Source organism: Primulina huaijiensis, chromosome 8, assembly GCF_012295235.1.
Source record: "Primulina huaijiensis isolate GDHJ02 chromosome 8, ASM1229523v2, whole genome shotgun sequence".
Taxonomy (NCBI): Eukaryota; Viridiplantae; Streptophyta; class Magnoliopsida; order Lamiales; family Gesneriaceae; genus Primulina; species Primulina huaijiensis.
The window spans coordinates 426,652-453,236 of NC_133313.1; the positions used below are offsets into that span (position 1 = coordinate 426,652).

General features: G+C 33.5%; 4 protein-coding genes, 1 long non-coding RNA gene and 1 pseudogene across 5 annotated transcripts; 3 read left to right on the forward strand and 3 right to left on the reverse strand.

The window, feature by feature from the left end:
• Positions 1–804: 804 nt before the first annotated feature.
• Positions 805–5,399, reverse strand: LOC140982218 (triosephosphate isomerase, cytosolic). Its single transcript, XM_073448643.1, has 9 exons — positions 5,236–5,399; positions 4,467–4,542; positions 4,125–4,248; positions 3,836–3,920; positions 3,613–3,745; positions 2,000–2,094; positions 1,537–1,615; positions 1,186–1,268; positions 805–1,055 (listed from the first exon to the last, which is right to left on the reverse strand). The coding sequence occupies exons 1-9, from the start codon at positions 5,272–5,274 to the stop codon at positions 1,005–1,007; spliced, it is 765 nt and encodes a 254-aa protein (XP_073304744.1). The 5' UTR covers positions 5,275–5,399; the 3' UTR covers positions 805–1,004.
• Positions 5,400–6,744: 1,345 nt separating this feature from the next.
• On the forward strand, positions 6,745–12,368 carry LOC140983325 (uncharacterized). The gene is made up of 10 exons (XM_073450323.1): positions 6,745–6,986; positions 7,089–7,164; positions 7,259–7,356; positions 7,906–8,007; positions 8,133–8,219; positions 8,348–8,464; positions 10,792–10,895; positions 11,250–11,389; positions 11,488–11,624; positions 11,739–12,368. The coding sequence occupies exons 1-10, from the start codon at positions 6,819–6,821 to the stop codon at positions 11,913–11,915; spliced, it is 1,206 nt and encodes a 401-aa protein (XP_073306424.1). The 5' UTR covers positions 6,745–6,818; the 3' UTR covers positions 11,916–12,368.
• LOC140983326 (uncharacterized) lies at positions 11,488–11,805 on the reverse strand. Its single transcript, XR_012176413.1, has 2 exons — positions 11,684–11,805; positions 11,488–11,644 (listed from the first exon to the last, which is right to left on the reverse strand). It is a non-coding gene; the product is annotated as an uncharacterized lncRNA (long non-coding RNA).
• Positions 12,369–13,278: 910 nt separating the features above from the next.
• On the forward strand, positions 13,279–15,773 carry LOC140982396 (uncharacterized). Its single transcript, XM_073448877.1, has 3 exons — positions 13,279–13,530; positions 14,280–14,467; positions 15,299–15,773. Exons 1-3 carry the CDS (start codon positions 13,331–13,333, stop codon positions 15,505–15,507), a joined length of 597 nt encoding a protein of 198 aa, XP_073304978.1. The 5' UTR covers positions 13,279–13,330; the 3' UTR covers positions 15,508–15,773.
• A 1,806-nt stretch (positions 15,774–17,579) lies between these two features.
• Positions 17,580–21,176, forward strand: LOC140983557 (16 kDa phloem protein 1). Its single transcript, XM_073450647.1, has 5 exons — positions 17,580–17,716; positions 17,981–18,091; positions 19,896–20,037; positions 20,343–20,478; positions 20,922–21,176. Exons 1-5 carry the CDS (start codon positions 17,650–17,652, stop codon positions 20,946–20,948), a joined length of 483 nt encoding a protein of 160 aa, XP_073306748.1. The 5' UTR covers positions 17,580–17,649; the 3' UTR covers positions 20,949–21,176.
• An 850-nt stretch (positions 21,177–22,026) lies between these two features.
• Positions 22,027–25,362, reverse strand: LOC140983413 (endoglucanase 8-like; annotated as a pseudogene).
• Positions 25,363–26,585: the final 1,223 nt, after the last annotated feature.

Consider the following 26,585-nt stretch of genomic DNA (forward strand, 5'->3'; position numbering starts at 1 on the left):
TATGTCAAAATAAATTCAAATACTTAAATGACTTTCACTTTATAAAACTCAAGCACACATTTTCCCTAATTTGAGAGTTGGAAGAGCTTCGTCACCTTCTTACCTCATTAAAAACAAATAAAATTGTTACGACATGTTCATTAAAACTGACCATGAATATAACAATCATAACTTATAATTTGGATAATTTACCAAAAATAAACGCACAATCAACTATAAAACTTTAAATATAAAAATACAAATGCATAATTACATTGACAAAAGACAATCGATATATAATACGGAACAGTAACATTTTGTAACTCTTGACATATATAGCATTCATCTTAACAAATATCATCAACATACTATTTCTGATACAATCAAAATATGATAACCGACGTTACTCGAAATTACATATGATCATAGTATATTTTGGACACAATCAAGATATGGTGAGTCGGTTGTAAGAAAATATTTCAAGAGGAGGAGGAGGAGGAGATGCTCATCAAGTCCCGCAGGAGGCACCTACAAGTTCTATTGTTGCTTTAGAATTGATTTTCAGCAAGAAACTAGAGGAATTGGGCATCAATTTTTATTAAGAGTATGGCCCTCTGGAAAGATATGTGGACATCTCCCGAGAAGTGCTGCTCTCACATTAAAAAACCCTCGAATACACAGATATATTAGAGCTCTACTTTTCGAGTTATTCAATGGCTTGAACCTCCAAAACTACAAGAATCTCTAGATGGTACTGCCCTTTTCATGTAAGTGTTTTTACATGCAATCAATTTCAAGCTCAATACTCGATAAAGCTATTGAAAATTACCATCGAAAGATCATGGTCGGATCTTGTGGTTTTATTAGTTTAAGTAGTCAAATCTTGAGGGTAAATGGTTTTCTCAAGATTTATTCAGACACTGAAAGCTTGAAGATACAACAAAAAGCAAAATCACACATCAAAGTCGACGTATAATCCAGTTAATGCTCATCACATCTCGCGTAGCGAACGCTTTGATATCAACTCAAGCACTTTTCTTCACCTCAGCAGACTTGATGATGTCAATGAATTCCGGCTACAGATGAAAAATTGAAAGTTAAGATATATGGATACGACCATTTATTTAATTTCGAATTTTTAAATCACAAATTTCATTCCTATGATGGCCAGGAAGCAAAAGGAACAAGAGGAAAGACTGTACTTACCTTCAAAGAAGCACCACCTACTAGAAAACCATCAAGATCAGGTTGTGCAGCCAATTCTTTACAGTTGCCACCACTCACAGAACCTGGTGCAAGTCATGAGCAAATTTAAAAAGATTTTTAGGGGATTTTACTACAACTGCCTAAATGCTAATACGTGTGATACACAAGTTTCAAACATATATTCGCTTTCATTAGACAATCTCAATTGTGGAAAAACATGAAGGCACAAAATATAATCATTAATCGTGAACTTCCAAAAAGTATGTTGATAGGACTTCCGATGCATATTTTTTAGTTTAGGAAATATTACATCCAGAAGATTGTAAAATGTGGATATATATTGGTCGCTACCTCCATAGATAATCCTGGTTGATGCAGAAACTTGAGGGCTTACATTTGCCTGAAGCCATTTTCTTAATTCGAAATGCACCTATGAAAGAAAATTTTGATTGATAGTCAAGTGCAGCAATTTGTCACTGAGTACATTTTTCTCACCAAATTCAAGTCATGAATAAAAAAAATTAAAAATTGTATCTGACATTATTTGAACTAGAGACAGCAATAACCACGAGTCTAAAACTGAAAAAAATGTGTGTGTGAGCATGCACAAGGCAAACGCTTGTGTGTGAGAGTAAAAGAGAGAGAGAGCTTGTTCAGACATGTAGCCAGAGTTAATTCTGCTTCGTTTGTAATACAACCTAAGAACTAAACCAAAATTTTTCTCACTTGAGCAGAGCATTTGCTTGCTAATAGGTCATATATGTATATCCAGATGCATTGTATAAATTTAGTGAATAGAGAGAGGCCAACTTACTTCCTGAGCCTGAGCAGGAGTGGCAACCTTCCCAGTTCCAATAGCCCAGACAGGCTCATAAGCCAAAACAACTTTAGTCCAGTCAGTAATCCGTTCTGCGAGAGAACCAAAGGATAAGTAGTGAGAAAATGCAAGGAAGAAGAACAACTAGGTCTATCAAAGCCAAAATATGGTATAGTATCCACATTATTACTTTTATCTACGGGTGTCCAAAAATTGAACCGAACCGAACCGAACTGCAAGGTTGGATCGGTTTCCAGACAATCATGGTTTGGATTGGTTTTCAAATCAACCAAACTGTAAATATTTGTTTGGTTCAAGTTTTGGATAAAAATAAACCAAACCAATTATATTAATTTAAAAATTCATGTATAATAATTTGTTAATCTAGTGTGATTTTTTTTGGATATATGTATATTTTATTATTAGTGAGATTTGTAACAATTCAATTGCATTAATAATTTATACACTGGAAATTTGAGCTCAGATAGACATAACTACAACTCTTAGTTGCAAAATCGTGTAACTTACATAAATATTTTAATATATGATTTTTACTCATGATCATTCTAGTTTAAATCAAATAAAATGTTTGCTCAACTTCTATCAACACTACAAAAAATATATATTGTTAGCGACGGTTTTAGCGACGATTTTGATCGGCGGTTTATTATAAACCGTCGCTAATTTAGTGACAGTTTACCAAACCGTCAGCGACGGTTTATAATGAACCGTCGCTACTAATTAGTGACGGTTCTCAGCCGTAGCTAATTATTAACGACGATTATTGACCAAAAACCGTTGTTAATGAGCGACGGTTTTTTCGATGGTTTTGATTATATAAACCGTCATTAATTTGTGACAGTTTTTGGAAAAAATGTTTCGCGACAAGAAACTTAAATTAAAATTAGTCATCCAAACCAGACCAAACAGAAATTCATGCTTTGGCTTGGTTTGGTTATAATGATTTCATGGTTCAATTTGGATTGAAATTTTGTAAAACCGATAAAATATGGTTTGGCTCGAAATTGAATCTAAAACGAACCAGACCGCAGTTAAACACCCCAACTTTTATCTCCCTTCTATCAACATTCTTTTACATCATAAGATGGTACATCTTTAAAAGGGAAAGACGAAGATATTGTCTTTACAGCAAATCACAAAACCAAAATAATCCACTAATTTCATCATCAACTCTATCCAAAGCAGGGATTTAAATTTCTGACTTTGGCATTGGTTTGGAATACGAGGAAAAAACCATGTTCGAAGAAAAAAGATGATTGAACAGACAGAAAGACATGTTCAACTAGTCATGTTCAGTTTTTGCTATACCAACTTTGAAAAAGAACACTCTGAAAGCAATCAACTCACTTGCTGTGGTAATTTGCAGAACATGTGATAGAAAGCAAAACAAAAAAGAGAAAAAAGAAAAGAGGAATAACCCAAATATCACCCCTTGTACACCATTTTTCACTTATTATCTTGGGACCAAGAAAGATCCAACGGAACATAATTTAGTCACACCCATAAGATGCTACACAAAAACCCCCGAAATTTTTTCTTCAAAAAACACTACCATTTCCACGGAAAAACATTTGCAGTAACTTAAATACCTGCAATGGCCTTTGTTTGTGCAGCAACAACAGCCATGGTTGATCCAGCTTCTCTTTGTTCAAGAGTCTCACCAATGCAAGCAATTACATTCAAACCTTGAGAAAGTGCATATGCAACTTTATCTCCAACAAACTGAAAATTGATTGAAAACATATTAAAAAAAGCCTGTCTAGAAAAGGCAAATCAATCCAAAAACATATATTTCTAATTTTATTGCTTTACCTCACTTGATTCACCTAACAAAGACCTCCTTTCAGAGTGACCAAGAATTACCCAAGGAATTTCCAGGTTGACAAGCATTTCAGCACTACGTCGGATAAGGATACAATTTAAAAATAACCTCAAACCAAATGATAAGCAAAGTGGTTCCTTAGGAGCACAGAAAAAAATTAACTATTCAACATGTTGCATATTTGAAGCAAGAACTTCATGAGATAAAGCCTCGCCAAAATACATAAATTCGAAGGAGTGCAACTGCAAAGAACCAAAAAATATATGCGAGGAGACTTGCCTAATCTCTCCGGTGTAAGCACCCCCTTTCTTGATCCAACAGTTTTGAGCAGCCACATGGAAATCAGATCGCAGAGAACTTTTTACAACAGGAAGAAACACAAAAGGAGGACTGATGACAACCTCTGTGGGACAACAAGGAACGACATGAAAACTTATAACCAGGAATCAAAGTTGAAGCTTCAGTTCTTCAATGTGTCATATAAACTTGTAAATAATAAGAAAACCGGCCCACTCAAGTGATCCTTTGATTCATCATTTCCACCTTGCATATGGCCAGCAGATGGAGCTCCGAAAAAGAAAGGTTAAACTCAATAAAGAGAAGCAAAACAAGTATGCATACCCACAACATCCTGAGAGGGCACATCACCAGCATTGAGAGTTGACACAATCTTCTTCACTTCTTCAGTAGTTCCATTCTACAAAATTGAACCTTCTAATTACAATTAGATTCCATATTTGAACAGAGACTGCAGTGATAATCTACAAAAAAAAAACTCTCAAAGATATCAGGAAGGAATCACTGGCACGGCTCTGAGACAGATTAAAAAACCAGGTCCGACCCCAGTAGTAAGACTGCTTTGAACTGTCACTAGGTTCTCTTCCTGATTTGGCTCCATGTAGGATGGTAAACAATCAAAATGACAAACCTCGAAACAAATGCGATAACAGCCTGTGGCTGATCAACAGTGCAACCGACGATTGTTGGAAAAGCTTGAGTAATTTTCTAAAATAGAGTAATTGAATACAATGCATTACACTCCTAATTCCTAGGTCCGCATAACACAAGGAATTCCGATCTATGTACAAGATCTGAAATTAAAACTAATGCAAATTTAATTCGAATAGACAGAAATATTCCCAAGAGCAAATGCTGGGAACTCAATGCTACTCAGTATCAGCTCAAACAATCACCCAAAAAGAAAGAAGAAAAAACACGAAATTCATTTGTTGAACAACCAAACTAACATATCATACATGTAGCCAAGAAATGCCAATGAATAAAATCTTGAACAACAGAACATAAATCCAAACGAAAAGATTATACAGATTAGCAAATCGAACAAGAAAAATCCAAAATTGTGATATTATTAGCATAATTATGAACTCACGCATTTCCAGTTGCCTCCGACGAAGAATTTTCTGGCCATTTTCGTTTATTCCTTACTATTATTATCGCGTTGATCACTGGACAAGAAAAAGGCTCGGCCGGCTGTGTGAATTGTCACTGAGATTATGGAGAGGGATATTCGCCTATTTATAGTCGGAAATTATTCGTTTTGGTTAAAACAAAAAAGAAATTAATTAATAAAATACATATTTAACTTTAGTGAGCATGTCAAAAATGGTTAAGCTCACTAATCATATAAAATAGGCAAAAATTTGTGTGAGACGGTCTCACGGATCGTATTTGTGAGATGAATATCTTATTTGGGTCATCCATGAAAAAGTATTACTTTTTATGCTAAGAGTATTACTTTTTATTGTGAATATGGGTAGGGTTGATCCGTCTCACAGATTAAGATCCGTGAGACGGTCTCACATGAGACCTACTCTATAAAATAAGTGGTTGAATAGATAATTTCTGAACTCGTTACCTCGTCTGGTGGATTAACAGTCTGGCTCGTCTCAACTTATCAAATTATACACAAAATTGACTAGATCTATCAGACAGTCCGTCTCCATATAAATAGTTGAGTTGATAATTTATCAACATCCGAAAAATTCGGATACCACACCTCCAGCCCATTTTGAAATATCTAAGTTGTTGTATGATTTAAAATATTTGAGTTATACTATTACAACTAGTTATTTACAATTATTCTTTTAAGTAGAACAATCGAAATATTCTTCTTGAAATGTTGTACGAGTAAAAGATTTGAGTTATATCATTACTAATAATTTAATTTTTGATAATGCAACTAGTGCTTGCTTCTATAAAAAGTAGTTATAGTTGACAATATAAAAGAATATATGATACATTTAATAATATATATTGCAGTTAAATAATAATAATAATAATAATAATAAATATTAATAAATGCCGATGAAAAATAAGGCGTGATTGATCACACCCTTGGTGGCCTTTGTTTTCATGACTTGAATAGTTGAAAAAAATATATGTATTGAATATAAACTATTTTATTCACATGCCGTCACTTTATATACAATGATTAACAATTTATAACACACAAAACATAATATAATACAAATAAAAGATGGTATCCGCAACATATGAGTCGAGAAATATAATGGATAAATTAATTTTTCTTACTAAAAAATTCAAAACTTTTATCTTGAAAACAAAAAATGTCGAAAATTATCATTGGTACTACTAGTCATTTGGCTGAATGATACCTTATTCTCACTAATTTTACTATTTTGTGGTTATAAATAAGAAGGTAAGCTTGCCTACCAACTAATACGAAGACATCTAAATTGAGTCGATTCGTGAATTTTTACGTGAACTTGTTCATAAGGATATCACTAAAAAATGTTAGAATGTCATGGATCAAGATTTATTATTATCTTTTACTCAAAAAAATAAAAAATAAAATGGGGATTAGTTAGCCGGGGCTATAAGAGTCTTTTAGATTAAGATAACCGGTTTAGCGGTCCACGGAAAATCGGTTTTATCCATTATCTGCTCCATCCTGCTACATTATTTTTTTGCTTACAAATCTCTCCAAAAAAAATGACGCTCATGGCCGTATTTCAGCACGCGCCTTTTGCGCGTGCTATACAGTTGCGGGCGCTAACCATTGCCTGTAGCAGCAGCGCCTCTACGGTCGCACCACCGTCTCGAGTGCTCCTCGGAATGCCCGAACAAGAACTCCAGCAGCTCGCTCTTCAATTTGGTCAGGTGTATGCTTGAGTAATTGGAGATGTGTACTTGCTGTTTTGCTTTTTCCCCGATTAATTTGAAGAATTTTTCAAGTCATTTATTTATTTATTTTTGTGGCAGGAAGGGTATAGAGGCAAACAATTGCATCATTTGTTGTATAAGAGTAAGGTTAAAGAAATACAGGAGTTTAGTAATTGTGAGTACTTTACTGAATTTTTTATTCTTCTCATGATTAGTTGAGTTCATTCGGAAATAACAGTTTTGATGTGCTTTAGTTTGTGGTTTTTAAGTGCCACTGGCTTTCAGAAATGAACTTCAAGAAGCGGGGTGGAGTGTGGGTCGGTCACCGGTTTATAAGGAGGTGACTGCCGCTGATGGTACAGTAAAGGTGATTACTTTTTGTTACTGTTGATATTAACTTATTTTCAATTAGATATATTCATATGGTTGCAGATAGATATTTGTTCAAGACGATTAGTAATTCATGACCAATTTACTGGGCGAATTTGGGGGATGTTTCTGGGTTAAATCTAACTGTGTGCTAATAAGTTATAGTGGTTATTGGCCAAGCTTGGTGATTATAACAATGAATCAGCAGCACCTGTAAGTTCCTTTCAGTTTCAACCGTGGAGTCACATGTTGTTAGAAGATAATACCCAAAATCTTGGTTTGTAGCTTAATTTGTTTTCATATTTTTAACTAACTATCGAGTTTCTTTTTTATAGATATTTTGGGAGCATCCTCTCAATAATCATTAGTCTATTTGATTTTGTTGAATGTAGTTAAGATTGGTTCTTGAACCAGAAGGTGCCAATTATATATTGCATGTGTTAGAGATGTTCAGCAATGAGTTATATATTCAGTGTGTTCTGGATAAGGATTTTACTTTGTATGTTCGAAAGGACCCCCTTTCTCATGATGACCATGGATCTTTCAGCTACTAATAAAACTGGAGGATAACAGGCTGGTAGAAACAGTAGGAATTCCTGTTGCAGATGACAAAGGTTCGCCTCGACTGACTGCATGTGTCTCATCACAAGTAACTCTCCCACCAAATAATTGATTCTAGTCCACTTCACTTTATGTCGGATATCTTGTTTATGCACTTTGCTGCAGTACACCACATTAATTTTTCAAACAATCCCCTTCCCTTTTTTTTACCAGGTGGGATGTCCCTTGCGATGTTCCTTTTGTGCCACTGGCAAGGGAGGTTTCTCAAGAAACCTTAAAAGGCATGAAATTGTTGAGCAGGTTTGTCTGTTTTCTATGCCACAGAATTTTATTCGAGTTATTTCTCTGAAACTGCCTCCTCTCGCTTGTTGCTTCACTAAAATTTTCATTTAGTTTATTTACATTGTTTGATGTCTTTAACTTTTCAGGTTTTGGCAATCGAAGATGTCTTTAAGCGTAGAGTTACAAATGTTGTGTTTATGGGAATGGGTGAGCCAATGATGAACATGAAAGCAGTTCTCGAAGCACACCGATGCTTGAACAAGGTAAAATAAGGAGATTTTTTTTTGATTTCTTGTATAATCTTATGTTTTTGTTTTCGCTGCTTTTGAAAAAGTTTTAAATTTTCATCTCGTGCTCTATTCTTTTCCTTTTTCCTACAAGTGGTCATTATAGCCCATGAGAGTGGTGGATGGTGGGAACGAGGGATTGTACCTTTTCTTTTGTTAATTTTTTAGGCAAATCTAGTTTGTCTCCTTTGAATTCATCTGGGTTGTAGTATCTTATTTTTACTGGTAGGAGCAGGAAGATTAGAGCAAAGCTAATTGGTAAGGGGCTAATTGTTGTTAAATATGATACCTGGACGACTATTGCATCTGACTGAAATTATGCTGTAATCAGAACTGATAGCTAAGTGTTTTGGTGTATAAATTGATTATGATATATTTTTTCCTGGTTTCAGAAAAAATTTAATCCAAAACCCACGAAAAAACTACAAATAAGACAAAATTTATCAGGAAAGATTTAGGAAAATTGTCGTAAATAAACTATAGGAGAAATATATTTAAGGCAATTTTTCACATTTCTATGTTAGACAAGCATCTTTATAGGTGCATTGCTCTAGTAGCATACCTCCCACGTCACACTGTCACTATACACTTCTGTTTTGGGCATGCACCTTCCTAGGTGCATTATTAAAAGAGCATATACCTAGTGCATCAGGCTGTCAAGTTTATGAATTTCCGGTAAGGTTGGGCATACCTGAGAGAGTTTCCATCTACCAAAGCCCATGGCCTCCTGGTTCCAGTGCATCTACGTCAATTTCTGCACCAAGGCTCAGAACCACACATCTATTTTACAAGTGAATTCCAGATTGAATAACAGATTATCTAAACCCAACTTGTTCAAAGACTAAATGCAGCAGACATTACATCCATGAATAGAGCAATCAAGAACATGCATATGCCTATATGTACCAAAAATTTGTGTAGTTGTATACATTGGTAATCATGGGTGGAGCTACCCTTAGCCCAGGTAATGGAGTCAGAAATTTGATACTAGCTGCCCACACTAGCGGTAATGGAGTCAGAAATTCGATACTAATCGTACTAAAATTTTTCTCAACAAAATACAAAATAATACATATGTTGCCCACATTTGCGATGATGGAGTTAGAAATGTGGTACAACTCAAATTAAAAATTTTCAAAACAAAATACAAAATAATACGTATCAATTAACTTCATAACAATTAGATTTTTTGGGCTAAAATTTTAATTTTTTGAGCTCTGTCTTTCTTTTTTCTACCTAGGTTATCGGGGCTAAATACAAAAATTTAACGTTTTTGGGTTCTGTATTTCTTTTTCTATTTGAGCTACTTGGGCTAAAATCTCCATATAAAAAAATTAAAAATAGAAGAGTCCAACCAGGCTAGAGCCCAGTGGGCATATATGTGGCTTCGCCCTCGGCCCCTCGCACACTGAGGCCAGATAATATGTTTTTCAATCAAATAACATATACTTATTCTGTCTCTTTAAAATTTAATGGAATTAATAAAAATAGTAAATTTATCTTATTAATTGTCAAGTTATTGTAGACTTCTAAAACTCTAAATTAAATATTTTACCCAAATGGCATATAGTTCATTTTTCTTTATGAAGAAAATTTTCGTACGATACTATACAATCACAAGAAATCACTTTAAAATAAAGAATGGAATTGCTGATAATAATATATTTTATATTAATTTTGCCGATTGCCGCTGCGATTGTAAAGAAAGTGCTTACAATAAAATGGGTGGTGATTGGATAAATGATAGCTCAATGTATATGATAGAGAAAGAAATATTTATAATAATTGATAATGAAGCTATTGTTCAAAAGTTTCAAAATATTAAGACTCGGAAAGACCAATATAAGATAGTTATTTTGTGATGCTTTATGATTACTTGATTAGAATATTTAAATATTTTTGATTTATTAATTATAATATATTGTTGTCTACACTGAACCAAAATACTACCTCCGTCCTGGGTAGTGATGTGCCAAATTTCTCCATGATATTGATGTGATGTCTAGTGGCTTTGTTGGACACAGCCTTTCGAAGAAAATAATGAAATGCAAAATTCTTCTCTAAACAGCTCTTGCATCCATATTGGTTTTACACTTGGGCATCATGTTTATGGTTTGTTTTGAACTTGTTATCTGATTTAAACGTACTTTTAGTGCTAGGACTTAAGAGGCTAAAAGGTTTAGATGAAAAAAACTAGTCCAAACGTAGATTGGTGTGATTAAAATACATCTGAATGATGTCAGATGTTTACCAGATGTTTATCAAGTTTTCTGATTTATGTTTTATTATTTTATGGAATTAAGGATATTCAAATTGGGCAAAGGATGATTACAATTTCAACTGTCGGAGTTCCAAGCACTATAAAAAAACTGGCTTCCGACAAACTTCAATCTACTCTGGCTCTCAGGTGAACATTCTACTTTCTGATTATAGGTCTGTGGAGAGATTCACAGTTTACAGTCCCTCTTGTGTCTGTTTGGTCACATTACAACTTTGGTCTGGGAATCAAATGCAAAAAATGGTCTGTATGTCGAAATGCCTTGCTCCATCAGACCAAACTCAGCAGAAAACATATTATCAAATTTAAAGTTCTTCCTGTAATCTGATAGCTTGTTTTATGTCTTTATGCCTTTCTTATGCTTCTGTTTATCCATGAATGTTGTGCCACTGTTGCCTATTTCTCTCATATAAATTAAGCTTGATGATTACCCAGTTCAGAGATTGCATATTCTAATTCTATTTTTATTTGTTCCAACATCAGCTTGCATGCCCCAAATCAGAAACTTCGGGAAAAGATTGTGCCAAGCGCAAAATCTTACCCTTTGGAAGCAATCATGAAGGACTGCAAGGACTATTTCCTTGAAACCGGTCGACGGGTGTCCTTTGAGTACACGCTTTTAGGTATTCAGGTGTTAAGTTTTTGAAGATCTCGTTTATAGAATTGAATCACTTAACTTGATCATGATGTAACTACCTAATCTCGTCCTTTTCTTGGGCAGCTGGAGTCAATGATGCAGTTGAACATGCAGAAGAACTGGCAAAGCTTCTTCATGAATGGGGTAGTGGCTATCATGTGAACCTGATACCCTTTAATCCGATAGAAGGCTCTGACTATCAGCGCCCCTATAAAAAATCGGTATACCCTCTTCTGAGCTGCTTTGTAGATCGACATTACAGTGCATAGTCTTTTTGAACCATCGCTGTGATTTTTTGGCCTTTTATATTCCTGTAATTTCTTTGTTGGTCCCAGATTCTTGCCTTTTCAGCTACTCTGGAGTCCAATAAAGTAACCGTTAGTGTACGCCAAACACGAGGACTAGATGCAAGTGCAGCTTGTGGCCAGCTAAGGAATGAGTTTCAGAAGATCCCTTTGCTTGCTGGCGCTGAGGTCCAGCAATCTCAATTAGAAATGGCAGTTGCTTCGTAAAACCGTTTGAAGTTGTTCTGCACGAAGCTTTGCTCTATTTGGTGCTCCAAATGTTATATCTTCCTACCTATGTGCCTTCATCGAGCAGGCTATAGGTTTGTTTATAACTAATAGCAACAATACTTGGTGGCAAGAAGCTTCAAAGTAAGGTCAACACATGAATGCCAGCGACTTGTGACAAGATGCCGGCATTGATACAGGTTAAAGGTATTCACCCTTGGTGTTGAGAACACGTAATGACAGGCTCGTTGTGCCTAGTATCTCGTAGATTTCGTAGCAATCGACAAGTAGCTTCTTACGACAGTAATTACGTGAGCCTTCTATAGTTAAAGTTATATATACTCTCATTTTTTTGAAGTAAATTGGTGGACGGATAAATCGGTTCTTGAACGATGGGTTTGTCTTCTATTTCCTTGGTTTGAAGTTTATTCAAACCTTTAAATTTTGATTGCATTGTACCATGTCCAAATTGCTTTATTTCTGGGGTTATTATTTTTGGTTAAAATATAGTGATTGAGCATTGGTAAATCTTAATAAAAACTAGTAACCATTTTACATTTATATAGATTTCATTGTAATACATTGGTAAATCTTAATAAAACCTACTAACCATGTAAACAAAATATTCTATTAAAAAAACCAAATTTATGAAAATGTCGTCGAAAGTTTTTAAACGGAGCAAAGTAATATAATTGAAATAAGGGAGATGCGTGTGTTCAATTCTACTTAGAGCAAAATAAAGCCAACCCCAATATCATAATAATAATAATAATAAGTCAGTGTCTAATTTAAAATATGCCAAAGGTCATATGTTCCAAGGATACCTAAATTTTAGCAAATAATTATAATTTGATCGAAAGTGTCTGTTAGATAAGCCTTTCTAAAACCCTTCTCTAATTTTTTCAAAGTAAATTATTGAAAAAGTGAAGTTTGAAGGTAGAAGTTACAAACTTTCACCGAAGTGCCAAACACTAAATGCTCCCATTTTTGAAACCGTTTACACTATAAAACTATAGAAATGCAATCGAGTTTGATGGGGTCACTTAAGTAGAATATTACTCAAGCTCAAATGAAATTTACAACTAGAACACAAACGATGGGTAAAGATTTTTAAGCTGGAATGCTCGATTAAATTTTGAACAAGATAAGCTCGATTTTTTTAGAAAATTAACTGAGCTCGAACTCAATTCGAACTCAGACCGGTTTCAAGGTGCTCGCCTAGTCCGATTTGAAGGTGTTCCCAAGGCACAAAACATATTGGAATCTCAACAAAGAATTTGCCCTCCACCAGGCCACAACATTCCTTTATTATTTTTTTTTTTTTAAAAAATAATAATAATAACAAATTATTTTTTAAAACTTTTTTAAAAAAGAAAAACTAATTAAGAACTAATACAGAGGAAGCATTCAGAGCTATGGTGGGTAGAAGGGTTTTCTCGCTGCCGAAGATTCGAGCGGCGACAACACCACCACCGCCGCTAGCGGCGGCAGCGGCGGAAGAAGGGAAAGCAAAATCATGGGGTCGTAGATTAGCTTCAGGAGCGTTGATTTGCTTGACAGGAGGCGTTGCCTTGAGCGCTATAGATGATCTCCTTATTTACCATGGCTGTAGCAGGTTGTTCTTTTTCTCTTAATGCAATTGAAGTTTATAGTTTGTTCCTTTTTATTCCAATGATTTATCACTTTGGGGTCGCTTTGTGAAGTGGAGAAATTTCATTCTGGTTTGTTCAGATTTCTGAAAGTTCTAAGCTGTTCTGCTGCAGTTTCTAGCTGGGATTAGTTTTGTTTTCTTGATCATTTGATACGATTAGTCTGATTTCTAGCAACACGAATGATGTTGTCAGTGTCTGCTTCTCTTTATGAAATTCTTGACAGTTCTGTTCTGCTTGTTCTCACATAGAGATGGAGGTTGGATTCCTTTTTCCAATCATATGAGCCCATGTATAGATATACGGTGTTGATGATCAATTTGATAGCTTTTTATAAAATGATTGGAAGATAACTTCCTCGAGTTCAAAATTTTTACCATTTACATTCATATGATTTGGCATCTAATGAATGAAGATTAATGGAAAAGTTGAGTCCCTCTTTCCTCGTTCTTTATGTTTTTTTAACTGTTTGAATAATCTTTTTTTTTTACCAGAAGAAATAAATAGCTGGTGCGATAGTTTACTTATGAAAAAGGGGGATATTATATTTCTAAGAATATTCAACAGAAAGTCTTTGTTTTCCATTCGTTCCTGTACTGCAGGATGCTAGGAACCACAGTGAGGAAACTTATATTGTTTTCAGCACAATGTAAACATCGTCCACTTAAAGTCATGATTATATTGTTAATCTTATGATAAAAATATACTCTTGCAGTAAGGCGATGGAGAAAGCCAGCAAGAATCAGGCAATTATTGAAGCTATTGGAGAGCCTATTGTAAGGGGTCCATGGTATAATGCTTCACTTGCAATTGCTCACCAGCGCCACTCTGTATCGTGCACTTTTCCTGTCTCTGGGCCGCAGGGCTCTGGAATGTTTCAGCTCAAAGCAGTACGTAACGGAGGTGTGTTCTACTCTTCGTACAAATTTTGTGTGATCAGTTGAAACCTTTGCCTTTTCAAGTTCTTAAGTAGGGATATGTGTTATGGCTGCAGTTTTGAAATTATCCTATCGACGCTTATTATGAAAAAAATAATCCATGAAACTTACAAAAGAAAATATCATTTTTGTCGTGTTAAGATCGAGAGTAAATATTAACCATGGCCTTCAATACAGAATAACATGGTATCAAAATTCAACACTACTAGAGTTGCGTCGTGGTTGGTAAAAAACGAACTTCGTGTGCTGTATTTTTATAAGCATGCCACGACTTGTGACGAGCATTCACTTTCAGCTTGAAAATTGTGGTAAGATTTGGTATGAATTGATCTGCCACATGGTCGTGGGCCTTGATAGCTAATTAAGTGTTGAGAAAAGGAGAATTGAACCAATTTTAACACATATTTGTACACTAAAGGGAGAGAGAAAAATAAATTACAAGCGAATGCTGCATATGGATATTTAATTCCTTTAGCCTACAATACGGTATAAATTGTGTATATATTCTCAATAAACAACATATGCACGAAGTAGTTATGATTTGTTAAATAACAACCATTTGATTTACATGGACTGCCAGCTACAAAATTATCAATGTTCTAAATTTTCGTCATGCGTTCTTTAGGCTCCTGGATTACGTAATCGTTAAGAGGCGCAAAGTGATGCATAGTGTTACAATTAATAATAATATGCGAAGTTAAGTAGGCAAATTGTTATAACCGTTGGTGTAAAGTGGAATAAATCCTTTAAAAGTTGCTTCTTCGTTTCTAAAAATATGTGGTGTTTTCCCGGACAGATGACACTTGGTTTTCATTTTTACGTCCCCGTGAATGGGAAATCCTCATCATGGAAGCTCTCCTCCACGTCCCAGGAAATGAAAAGAAGGAACAGACATACCGGATCAGCGTATCAGATAACCCTTCTTCCACAGTTTGCACTCCGTGCACCGCTTGCAGTATTCAACCATCTGAAAGTGTTGAAGCGAATCAACCTCAGCCTGGCTAGTCCAATGAAGAAAGTTGGGTTATTTTTTGCACTTTTGAAGCATATTCTGATACATTTTGGTTCTTTTCTTCCTTGTCACTGTCTTCATAAAAAACCACCCAGTAGGAATTTTGAATAAAATTTTGCCTTAATAATTGTTTGGAAAATTTTGTGCTCTTAGAGAAAGTCCATTTGACCATACTCTTTTATATATTTGTTATTGTTATTAGATACATGTATTAATTCAATTAGTGTTAAAGGTGTTGATAAGCGGTATTCGTGAGTTATTTTGGTATATTTCATGTACAATTCTTGGACCAAGGCCATTTCCAATCCATTGGTTTATTTTAGCTTAGATTTTGCATTAAATCAGCATAATTTTTATATAAAATCTAAAATCCATCTCCAATCCATTTATTTCAAATTTTTCTCAAAAAAGAATAATTTTTGTTTTTTTAAAATTAAATAAACCTTTTTATCGCACTAAATATTAAATTCGAATAGGTTTGTTTTGTGTATGTTGGTTCACAAAAGCTAACAAGGATACCTGCAAATACTGTGTGTACGTAGCTTGCCTTGGTCAAGTTTCGAAAAACAAAAATAGGTCGAGAGATCCAAAAATATTTAGAATAAAATCTATAATGAGACGACCATCGATCCCATGTGAAACAACTCCCCATAAAAAGAGACGTGAGCTTGAATTCAAGTTAAAACTTGAAGTTTANAAAAAAAAAAAAAAAAAAAAAAAAAAAAAAAAAAAAAGAGATTTGACTTTGAATCCAATTTAAAACTTGAAATTCAATACAAGTGTTTCATGTGCACGAGTTAGATACTTCTCTAAATTGTTTTTGTACAAGTAATATTAGGTTCACATATTAAATTTCATTGGTGTGCTACTATCAAGACTAGTACATCTTATCGCACACACGTTTCATAATAAAAAAATATTTAATGAAACATTAGACACGACTTCTTACATTATACAACAATTATTTTCCACACTTTCTTGAAAACTTAGTTTCCAAGGCATAAAATGTAAAATGGACTTCTCTAAGTTCAAAGTCGATGCCTTGGAAGAATAATAACTTGTTCAAGAGTCGTGTTGAAATTGGGAACACAATTAACTAAATCTACCAAATCCATGTGATGTCAAATGTGAATCCTTTGATTAATATAGGGTTTTGTTTATTTATTACATAGGCACGCCATTCAAGAAAAGTTGTGAGATTAGGAAGCAATAATGTAAAATATAACGTAATCATTAATATTAAATATGTTTTGGTTCTAAATTAATATTATGGTCAATGGCTGCTAGTGTAACGTGAAGCCGTAACTCTTACAAAAATAGGGTAATGGTTTAAAAATAATTATCGGAAAATACAATTTTAATCATGTATATTTTCCGGTTTATATTTCTGGTCCAAAATTTGTAATTGTTCTATAATTATATACACTAGCCACTTTTTTTCCCTTCTTCTGATACACCTATATCTATATATTAATTTATAATTTTTGATATGTTGTCCATCAACCGTGTACGTCTCTATACTCACCACTGAAGTGATACTCACTTAATGGATGTGATGAAGCATATCAAAGTTATACATCTATTAGATAAGTGACAGCTCAGCGGTGAATATAGACGTGAACACGGTGGATGGACATCATATGAAAACTGATTAAATTGTAGTATATAGTATAATTATAGTATTTTTCTCAATTTAATATCATGTTTGATTTTTTTTTATTTTGTTATGTTTTTTCAAAGGAAATAAAAGTAGCATACACTAATTATGGTGTATAAATACTCCAATTCTCTTTTCCCATATATATATATATTTGTACACCAGAGTTGGTTACTAAAGTGATATCTTGCCTAATAATACAGTATATATATGATAAATATTCATGAATTTGTACAAATATAAATATTATTTATCACTAAAAATCAAAGCATCATCTCTTTCTCACGTAAAACGGTCAACATCTCATTAAACCTTATTTAATTCTGTCTACATTAATTTCTTCTCTCTCTGTGTCTTTATATAGATATATGCATACATACATATACATAAACCTCTCCATAAATACAGCATAATATTAATATTCATCATCCAAATATATTTTTCTTCATATTACAAGGAAATTAAGAAACTTGTAAAGATGACGATTGGAATAATGGAGGTCACTCTTCTGCAAGCTCGTGGTCTCAAGAACACAGAATTCTTAGGTATGCCATATATTAATTATCATGTATCGAATCCATAACAACAATGACATCGTTTCGTGCGAAGAAATTCATCCGTTGTTTCCATAACCTTATTTAATAAAATATTTGATTCTAGTTTTACGATAATTTGAGTTATACATCCTTCTTCTCTCTGTTATCCATATTTTTCAATATATTGTCCTTACATTATACGTCTTTTATTATCTTATCACACGAACCAAGTGATCCTTGTGAGAATCATTCAATTTTCATCATTATTTGCAGGTAAGACAGATCCATACGTTTTGATTCAATACAAAAATCAGGAGCAAAAGAGCCAAACTGGTGGAGGGAAAGCTTCTAAGTTTCAAGCTTACGGTTGTATGTGTTTGAGAGGTTAGATACTTGTACGTATTTCATTTTCTTTTTATTTTTCGATAGTCATGCATCAAATTTATTCATTATTTTAAAATTAAAAATAAAAAATAAGGATCTAATCGAAACCGTAACCAATGGTTAACAAGAACTGTAATCGGACTTGGATTTTTGCTCCCATAACCTATCGTAGGCAGATGTTAGATCATCTCCATTGATGTTCAAACCAATAGATTTGTCAAATTGGGTCAGGTCCGTCGGGTCGGCCCGCCCCGCTATAAAAATTGAGCGGGTTGGGTTGATAAAATAGCAGCCCGTTTGGAGGCGGGCCAAATGAGATGAGTCTGTTTGGGTTGCGGGCCAAGATGGGTCGAGCCCAAACGGGGGCGGGTTGGCCCGCCAAATTAGGATAGAATTTTATATATTTTTATATTTTTAAGTTTTAAGTTTTATATAAACATTGAAATAAGTCTAATGCGCCTCCATCACTCTCTTATCTTATTTTTTTCTTATTTTTCTCCTTGCTCTCGCCTCCATAACTCACTCTGGTAAAATCTGAATCTCTGTAAATTTTATTCATTAATCTTAAAGGGAAGAAATTTCTGTAAATTTTATTCATGAATCTTAAAATAATTTTTAAGTCTAACAGTTGTTTGTGAACCCAAGAACGGTTTCGTTTGAAGTCCGACGAGTTGTAGTGAAATTTTGTGGACTCGGCGGAGGTTTGATAATTATGTATATTGTTGAACACATAATATTTTCTAAAATTTACAACCGTCTCTTTCCTCGACTTTCTGTTCTCTTCCATGTCTCAATCTTCATGTTTGGTTTAAACACATTACTTTTTATGTATTATGTTGATACTTTCTTAATTTCTTATTTCAATGTTTTTAAGTATTTTATAAAATTATTTGACTGAAATATATTTTTTTCTATGTTTATTGCGATATTTTTTAGTATTTTTTTTTAAAAAATAAGCGGGTTAAAAATAAGCGGGTCGGACCGCATAGCCCGCAGTCCAAGGTAGGTTGGGCTGGGTTGGCTATTTAGAGGCCCGCGAAAATGACGGGTTGGCCCGCCCCGCCCTGCCTAATGGCGGGTTGCGACGGGTGATGGGCTGGCCCACCTCACCAGCCCGTTTTGACATGTCTACAAACTAATATGTTTTCAACATCAATGTAGTGTTCAAACCAATGTGAGTATGTGTCATAGACCATGTGTTCAATGGTATGCGACGCCCAAAAAGGTGGGTGGTAGGCCTACCTTCTCCCACCTTTTTTAAATTTTTTTTAAAAATAAGTTTATTAAAATCCAAGGTTGCAATTTTTTTGTGCATTTTCTAAAGGGTAATTTAAAAAACAATTTATTTAAAATTTTAATTATATTTTAATAAAATAATAATATTATTTGAAATATTTAAATTTTGTTTTTCAACTATGAATGTGACGAAACCCATCAAAATATCAAACCAATGATTTCATGATTATCATTTAAAAATAGTTGAAATAATTTTAAGTAATAAATATATTTAAAAATAATATTATTTATTTATTTTAATTATTAATCATTTAAATCATGTAAATAAAATTGTAAATATAATTATTTAATGTAAAATAAGAATAAAGATGGATGATTGGACAGTGAGACCCATAAATAATGAATGTTAATGTTAAAATAAACGTGGAAGAATGAATATGTTAGATATTATATGTATGTGGAATGTGGATCTCACGTTTTTTTTTTATGAGGCCGTGTGTGTTACAACACTGATCAATGTGGATGCCTTGTATCGGATACATAACGTAAATGCGATACATATATGCAGGTCAAGGAAGCGATCCAGTGTGGAATGAAAAGTTTAAATTCCGAGTAGAATATCCGATCAAAGGGGATGAACACCATAAACTCATTCTCAAAATTATGGACAAGCACACTTTCACCCAAGACAACTTTGTTGGTCAAACCACGTAAAGCCATATTCATACATTAAGTATATATGTTAATCATAATTTTATACACTTTATATAGTATATTATGTATTAATTTTGGTAGGATTATGATATACCTGCTTTGAAATCGAGTCACTGACAATACACACACATTATAATTTCAGCTATTTTGACCCAAAAAATATTAATTCGAGGGCATTAATTGTATTTTTCATTCGTTCAGAACGAATTATTCGTCTACTACGTACTCCTCTTCTGTCTCGAACCATAATAATTTATATTATATCCGAAGTACTAATTTGTCAAAATAATGAAAAATGTAGCATCAATTTGAAGGAACTATTTGGAATCGGTGTGGAGAATGGGATGGCTCAACTTCCTCCTCAAAAGTATAGAGTTGTTTCTTCCGATCAAACTTATCGTGGTGAAATTCAAGTTGGAGTGACTTTTATCGCACAAGTAAGTTCACCTTAAAAAAACCCTTATATATCCAATAAATAAAACGTAAATCCGTTCCTGAAATTTCAAATTTAATAATGAATTTTTTCATCATGGAGATAACTTTTTGGGAAAATTTCATTCTTGGTCTTGTATATTTGTGAATTTTTTGATGTGTGCAGTGTCACACTAGCGCTTTCAATACAAAATTACTAAAACTGTAAAAACAAAATTGAAAAATATATTAATAAGATTGAAATTTTGATAACATAGAACACAAAAATCTTATAGAAGCAAACGTATACAATTAATTTTCACTAATTCTTATCGACAAAAAGATGATCTTTTTAACATGTTTATAGGTCACAAAATTAATTGGAGTCACTAATTCGTTACCTAATAGCTTTCTTATTGTTAACATTTATTTTCTTGAATTATTTACGAAATTAATTTTTGTGGTACAGGAGGAAACCGATCGCCTGCAAGAATAATATGGAGGAAGGAAAGTCACTACTGTTACTTAATAGAAAATGTATTTTGGTCGAGAACCTCTGTAGTTAATTCCTCAGTTTAATTCGCCAATTTGTGATTTTACATTTTTTATGTGAATTTTATTCTTTTCTATCTTGTAGTTGTATATTAAAACTAATTAATTCTTCAAATGCCTGGTATTAATAAGACTTGTATATTTAAGAGTTGGAGACGAAGACATATATAAATCCGTGACACCTTTTCATAAGAGACCTATTATATATATGTTGGTGATTGGTCAAGTACTATCTAATTTAATTTAGTTTATTACATATTTCTTTCACAAATTTGATATAGTTTATTATTTATACCATATTTATTTCGCATAAGCAATTTAATTTTGTTTTAAAGTCTTCCCTTAAAAACATAGAATGTGAATTCTATTTGCCGAAGTGCCAATTTAAATACTTTACAAATATCATAGAATAAGTAGGTCTAATACCACTCGTTAGTCTCTAGAAATTAGGGGCGGAGATATATATTTTCTAATGAGGGAAAAAACAATTTTACAAGTATCATAGAACCACTAGTGCCTTTTTTTTTAAAAAATTAAATTGAGACACATGAAATCTTAGATTGATTTTTTTGTGAGATCGAGCTATGGAAATGGCGATACCATTTGTGGAATAAAATATGATAAAATTGAATTGAATTGGATTTTCGATATACATCTTTATAGCGAAAAATGAAATTAATCTGAATTTTAGAGCTCCCCCATAAGTCTTGTCGATCGTGATTTTCTTGATATTCCATGGATTATTGGTAAAGCAATCTACCATTTACCATCGTAGTTTATGGTGATGCTCCAAAAAGAATGAAACGTATAACGAGAATAAAAAGGTACCTAATACTGAATTTGTCTATGATAAAGACTTTTCAGTTATAAAAATATATAATCAGATAGAGTCGATCGAACATTATCTGAATAGAATTTAAATATTGACAGATCGAAAATCTTATTTACCAATTTCTTCATTAAAAACAAAATATGGCGTTATCTTTATATCCTATAAACTTTAAATTATTGTATTAAGTTGTCTATTTCTTTCCTTTGAAGTAGGCCAAGAGCCCTACTAGAGGTGCATTGACATAAGTGGTTGGCTCCGTTTCTCCAGGGTCTTTCCGATCATCAGAAAACGAATCGGATAAGTCCGGCCCTCCTACCACAGCTCCAATCAGAAAATTAGGGTTTGGCTCCTTGGTTTGATAATAGGGTGTTCCCTCTTTGCAAGCAATAAGTTTTGGATGCTTGGCAATTGAAGGTAATGAAGATCCCCTATGGTGTATATGCTGCGGAAATTTCTTCCCATATCCAACCATTAGCGACATTTTCGAGGGATTGCTCCCTAATATATAATCCACCTGTAATATTTTTTCGAATACGACACATTAAGTAAGTGGTAGATCCAAAATCTATGTATATAGATGTATATACATTGCATAGTACACATTTATATCCAAAAATGTATATCTTGGTACCTGTGATTTTGAGAATTGGATGAGCCTCTCTGAATAAATTCTCACATTTTTGCATTGAATTATCCTTTTAGAACTTTGTATATATCTAGCATATGTTAGAGTAAGAAATGACAAAGTAGTTGTGTGCTGCATGTTGCAATCTCCTGGTTTGTACATTAGCCCACCTGACATGAAAATGACCATGAAAATAACATCATAGCTTCTTCAAGATATTGAAACTGTGAAAGAATTCTTGCAAAATTTGCTTTGCAAAAAAGAGAAAAACATATATACCAGGTGAATACTTGAAGCTTTTGATTGGTGATTCAGGCAATACATCACACACGAAGTTGTCGGCATATGAGAGGAAAGGAGTCATGTTAACCAAGCCCGGGTTATTTAAAACATACTGCAAAAGACAATACAAGACAATCATGGATTGGAAAATTTCCATTAATCATCAGGGTTGATGAAAACATATATACTAATCAATCCAGCGGGAGAGAAGAAAAAAATTGCAATTTTGGTAACGTATATTGACGTCATTATGATTTTAGTTATTATTTAAGCAGTCAAAATTCAGTGTTAGCATGCAATCTTTGTCTTCTCGTTTTTGTTGTTGTTATAATTTTAGTGTTTTAAAGCTAATTTTAGTCCCTTTTTTTCATTTAGAGGAGTATTCACGTGCACTTGTCTTCTTTTTCAGTCATTTTTTCTTAGGAATACCCATGAAAATGGACTAAATTAAACTTGAAAACATTCAAAGATATGAGACAAATATCCTTTTTTTATGACATAGATGATCAAACATATAAGAAGAATGTTGCAATTTTCCAAAGGAGAGAACGATCAATCTCTTCAAGAATAAAGTAGGTCAAATATGGCCAAAGAGAGATATTATACCTTGGAAACGAGTACGTTTATGCCGGCATGTTTCGCGTCCCAACCGAATTCTAACATGGCATTCGTCAAATATTGGATGTTTTGAGAAACATAGTTCCAGTACTGAGAATTTCCAGTAGCTTTGTGCAGCCAAGCTGCAGCCCACACCAACTCATCTTGATATCCATTGTAATCGCAGTAAAATGGGCACACTCCCGACCCGATACTAGAATTGTATGATCCTCTAAATTTGTCTGCGAATTCAAATACCTGCATGGTGCATAGCAAAATTGATTCATATAAATAAAAATATTGTCCCATGGTCTTTAATAGCAGAATTTCGAATTAATATTAAAGTGTTTCCAACCAATTTAATTTATATATTCAATCATTAGGATTTTATTTTGTAAAATTCAGGTTCATCTTTTTGAAAATTTTTACATTGATTTTCACACAAGTCATTCTCATGAATGAGATTAAAAAATATAATTACATTATTTTTGGGATTCTTTTATTATGCCAATTATGCATTTGTAAAAAATATATATTTTGATTATCTGGCATTTTTTTTTATAAAAATATTTACGTTAATTTATCAAAATTACTATTTTTTTCTTCGATTAAATTTATTCTAATAAAAAAATTTCTCTCATAAATTTAGCTCCATGGAACCCTATCGATCACACGTACCCAATGACACCAGAAAACTAGTTATACCTTTGTGGCCCTTTGCAGGAGCAAATTAGAGTATCTTCCGTGGCCAGAAGCTTTGAACACCATCGAAGCCGCCGCCAACGCTGCTGCAATCTCTGCAGACACCTCGGAGCCAGGCGCCTTTTCGCTAACCTCATAAACCGTGCGAGGAGTCTGCATGTCTTCCGGCCTTTGCCAGCAATTATGATCGGCATTGGGGTCCCCAACCCCAACGAAAACGACACCGGGTACACTGGTACATTTGAGGAAGTAATCGGTGGACCACCGGATGGCCTCCATTGCATGGCCTAGGTCGGGACCCATCGACCTGCCATATTCAATTACACTCCATGCTAGCATTGTAGTAGTGAATGCCATCGGGAAGTTGAACTTTACGTTGTCACCGGCGTCATAGTAGCCTCCGGTTAAGTCCACCTGCATGCAATGCAACTTAAGAATTCGAACAGAAAAGGTATTTAAAAAAAACAAAAACAATTAGAGTTTCAGAAATGATTTGGCTAATTTGTTCGGTCATGTTTATGGTGTTTGCCATTAGAAAATGAGTATTTAAAAAACATATTGAATATTGAAATATATATTTGGTTCTGTTATGGGGGAAAACAAATATATATCCATTTGAAATGTTTTTCTTAAAAAAATTTAAAAACTCAAATATGTCTGGTAAATTGACCTATTTTAGGTATTTATAATCTAAATAGTCATGTAATTAGTGTGTGTTTATATATATATATATATATACACACACACACACACACACACACACACACACACACACACACACACACACACACACACACAATATGTTGAGGCTTTTTTATTTTTTACTCTTATTTCGTTAGAGTGCTAACTTGGGGTCGGATATTACTGGCTTAGCACACCATGCATATATATATGATAAGACATCGAACATTAATTGCTAATGTGTTCGGATCTAGGTCAGCACTCTGGCGAAATAAAACAACAAAGTTATAGTACTATAATCTCGTTTTGACGAGTTGGAGGAATTTGAACATAAAATATGACATATAAGACGATTAAATTGACCATATATATATATGAAATCACACTTACGCCTTTGTCACTGCCGTCACGAAGAGCCGAATCTCTTCGCCATGTCAAACGCTGATTAGAGGGTAATTTCCCCGACCTTTGACCCTCAAAAAACAACACACTCTTAGACAAGGCATCACCATAATCATGCCGAACCGCATTTTCAGCCACCGACGCACCTGTTAACACTATCAATATTAATATTATCCTTACACCCGCACCTGCTCTTGCTCCCATGCTGATATTTTAGCAAGTTCTTCTCAATTTAATTTTTTCAACATTTCTGTTTATAAACCTACAGTTATAGAAAAATGAAAATTTGATGACGTTTATATTCAGCAAATGTTATGTTAATCGAGAATCTAATCATTTCTTAATTCAATTAATCTTATCGTGTGATGTCTATATTATACACATTTATAGCTAAGAGCATGATTAAGTTAAAAGTTTTTGTTAACTTGTATGATCAAAATTATATTTTTATAGAAAGAAGCATAATTATAAAAGGTATATTGATTGAAAATATATATGATTAATACTGTTGATTCGGTTGATCTTATTCTATCGTTTGCTACTTGATGCATGCACACCAAATTCATGTAATTTGTTCGTATTACATTGAAAATAAGAAATATGATCTAACAATAAGATTTATTCAGACACTTACAAAAAACAACAAAATCGACTTAGAATTCCGGTTAATGCTCGTTACATCTCGCGTAGTAAAGGCTTCGAACATCAACTCAGAAAATAATCATGTTCATTATATTGGCAGATGTATTTACAAATTCCTTTTTGAACTTTATAATCTTACAACAATCAACTATTAAAATTTACTAATAGTATCACACACAAAAAAAAATCAAATTATATAAAATAATTTAAAAAATACAATATATTCTTATCAAAATTCAAAAACAAGATATCTTGAGTGTTCTAAACAAGAAAATCTCATAAAACTTACCGAGCTAACGAAAACCCAATGCTGGAAGGCTGGAATCCAGAGTAAAAAAAATATATATTTTGAAATTGAAATTTTGAGAATATAAGAGATAGATATGGTACATGAATCTTGAGCAATTTACTTAAGGCTTTTATTGTGTTTCTCGAGTTAAAGCTTTCTCGTGTTTATTCTTTCCTTTTATTATTCTTTTATTGCCTTTCCTTAAATTATATTTAAAGAAAAAATAAAAGTGTTGAAGGGATATTCTATTATTACCTTTTTTTAAAAAAAGAAAAAATATGTAGTTATGGTTTACATAAACCGCGACCGTTTTCGAAAATCGGTTGCTAATTCGCCAATGAACGGTTTTTTTGTAGTGTGAAAAAATAGGGTCGGTCGACGCTGGCGGTAAGGGCCCTGCCTAGAACCAGCCGATGGATGACATGTGACAAGTATTTCAATCATGGTTTGGATTCGAGCGGTTGGTCAAATTTTTTTTTAAAAACAATTGACACATGGCAAAATGTGAATGATTCAGGGCAGTGCCCAC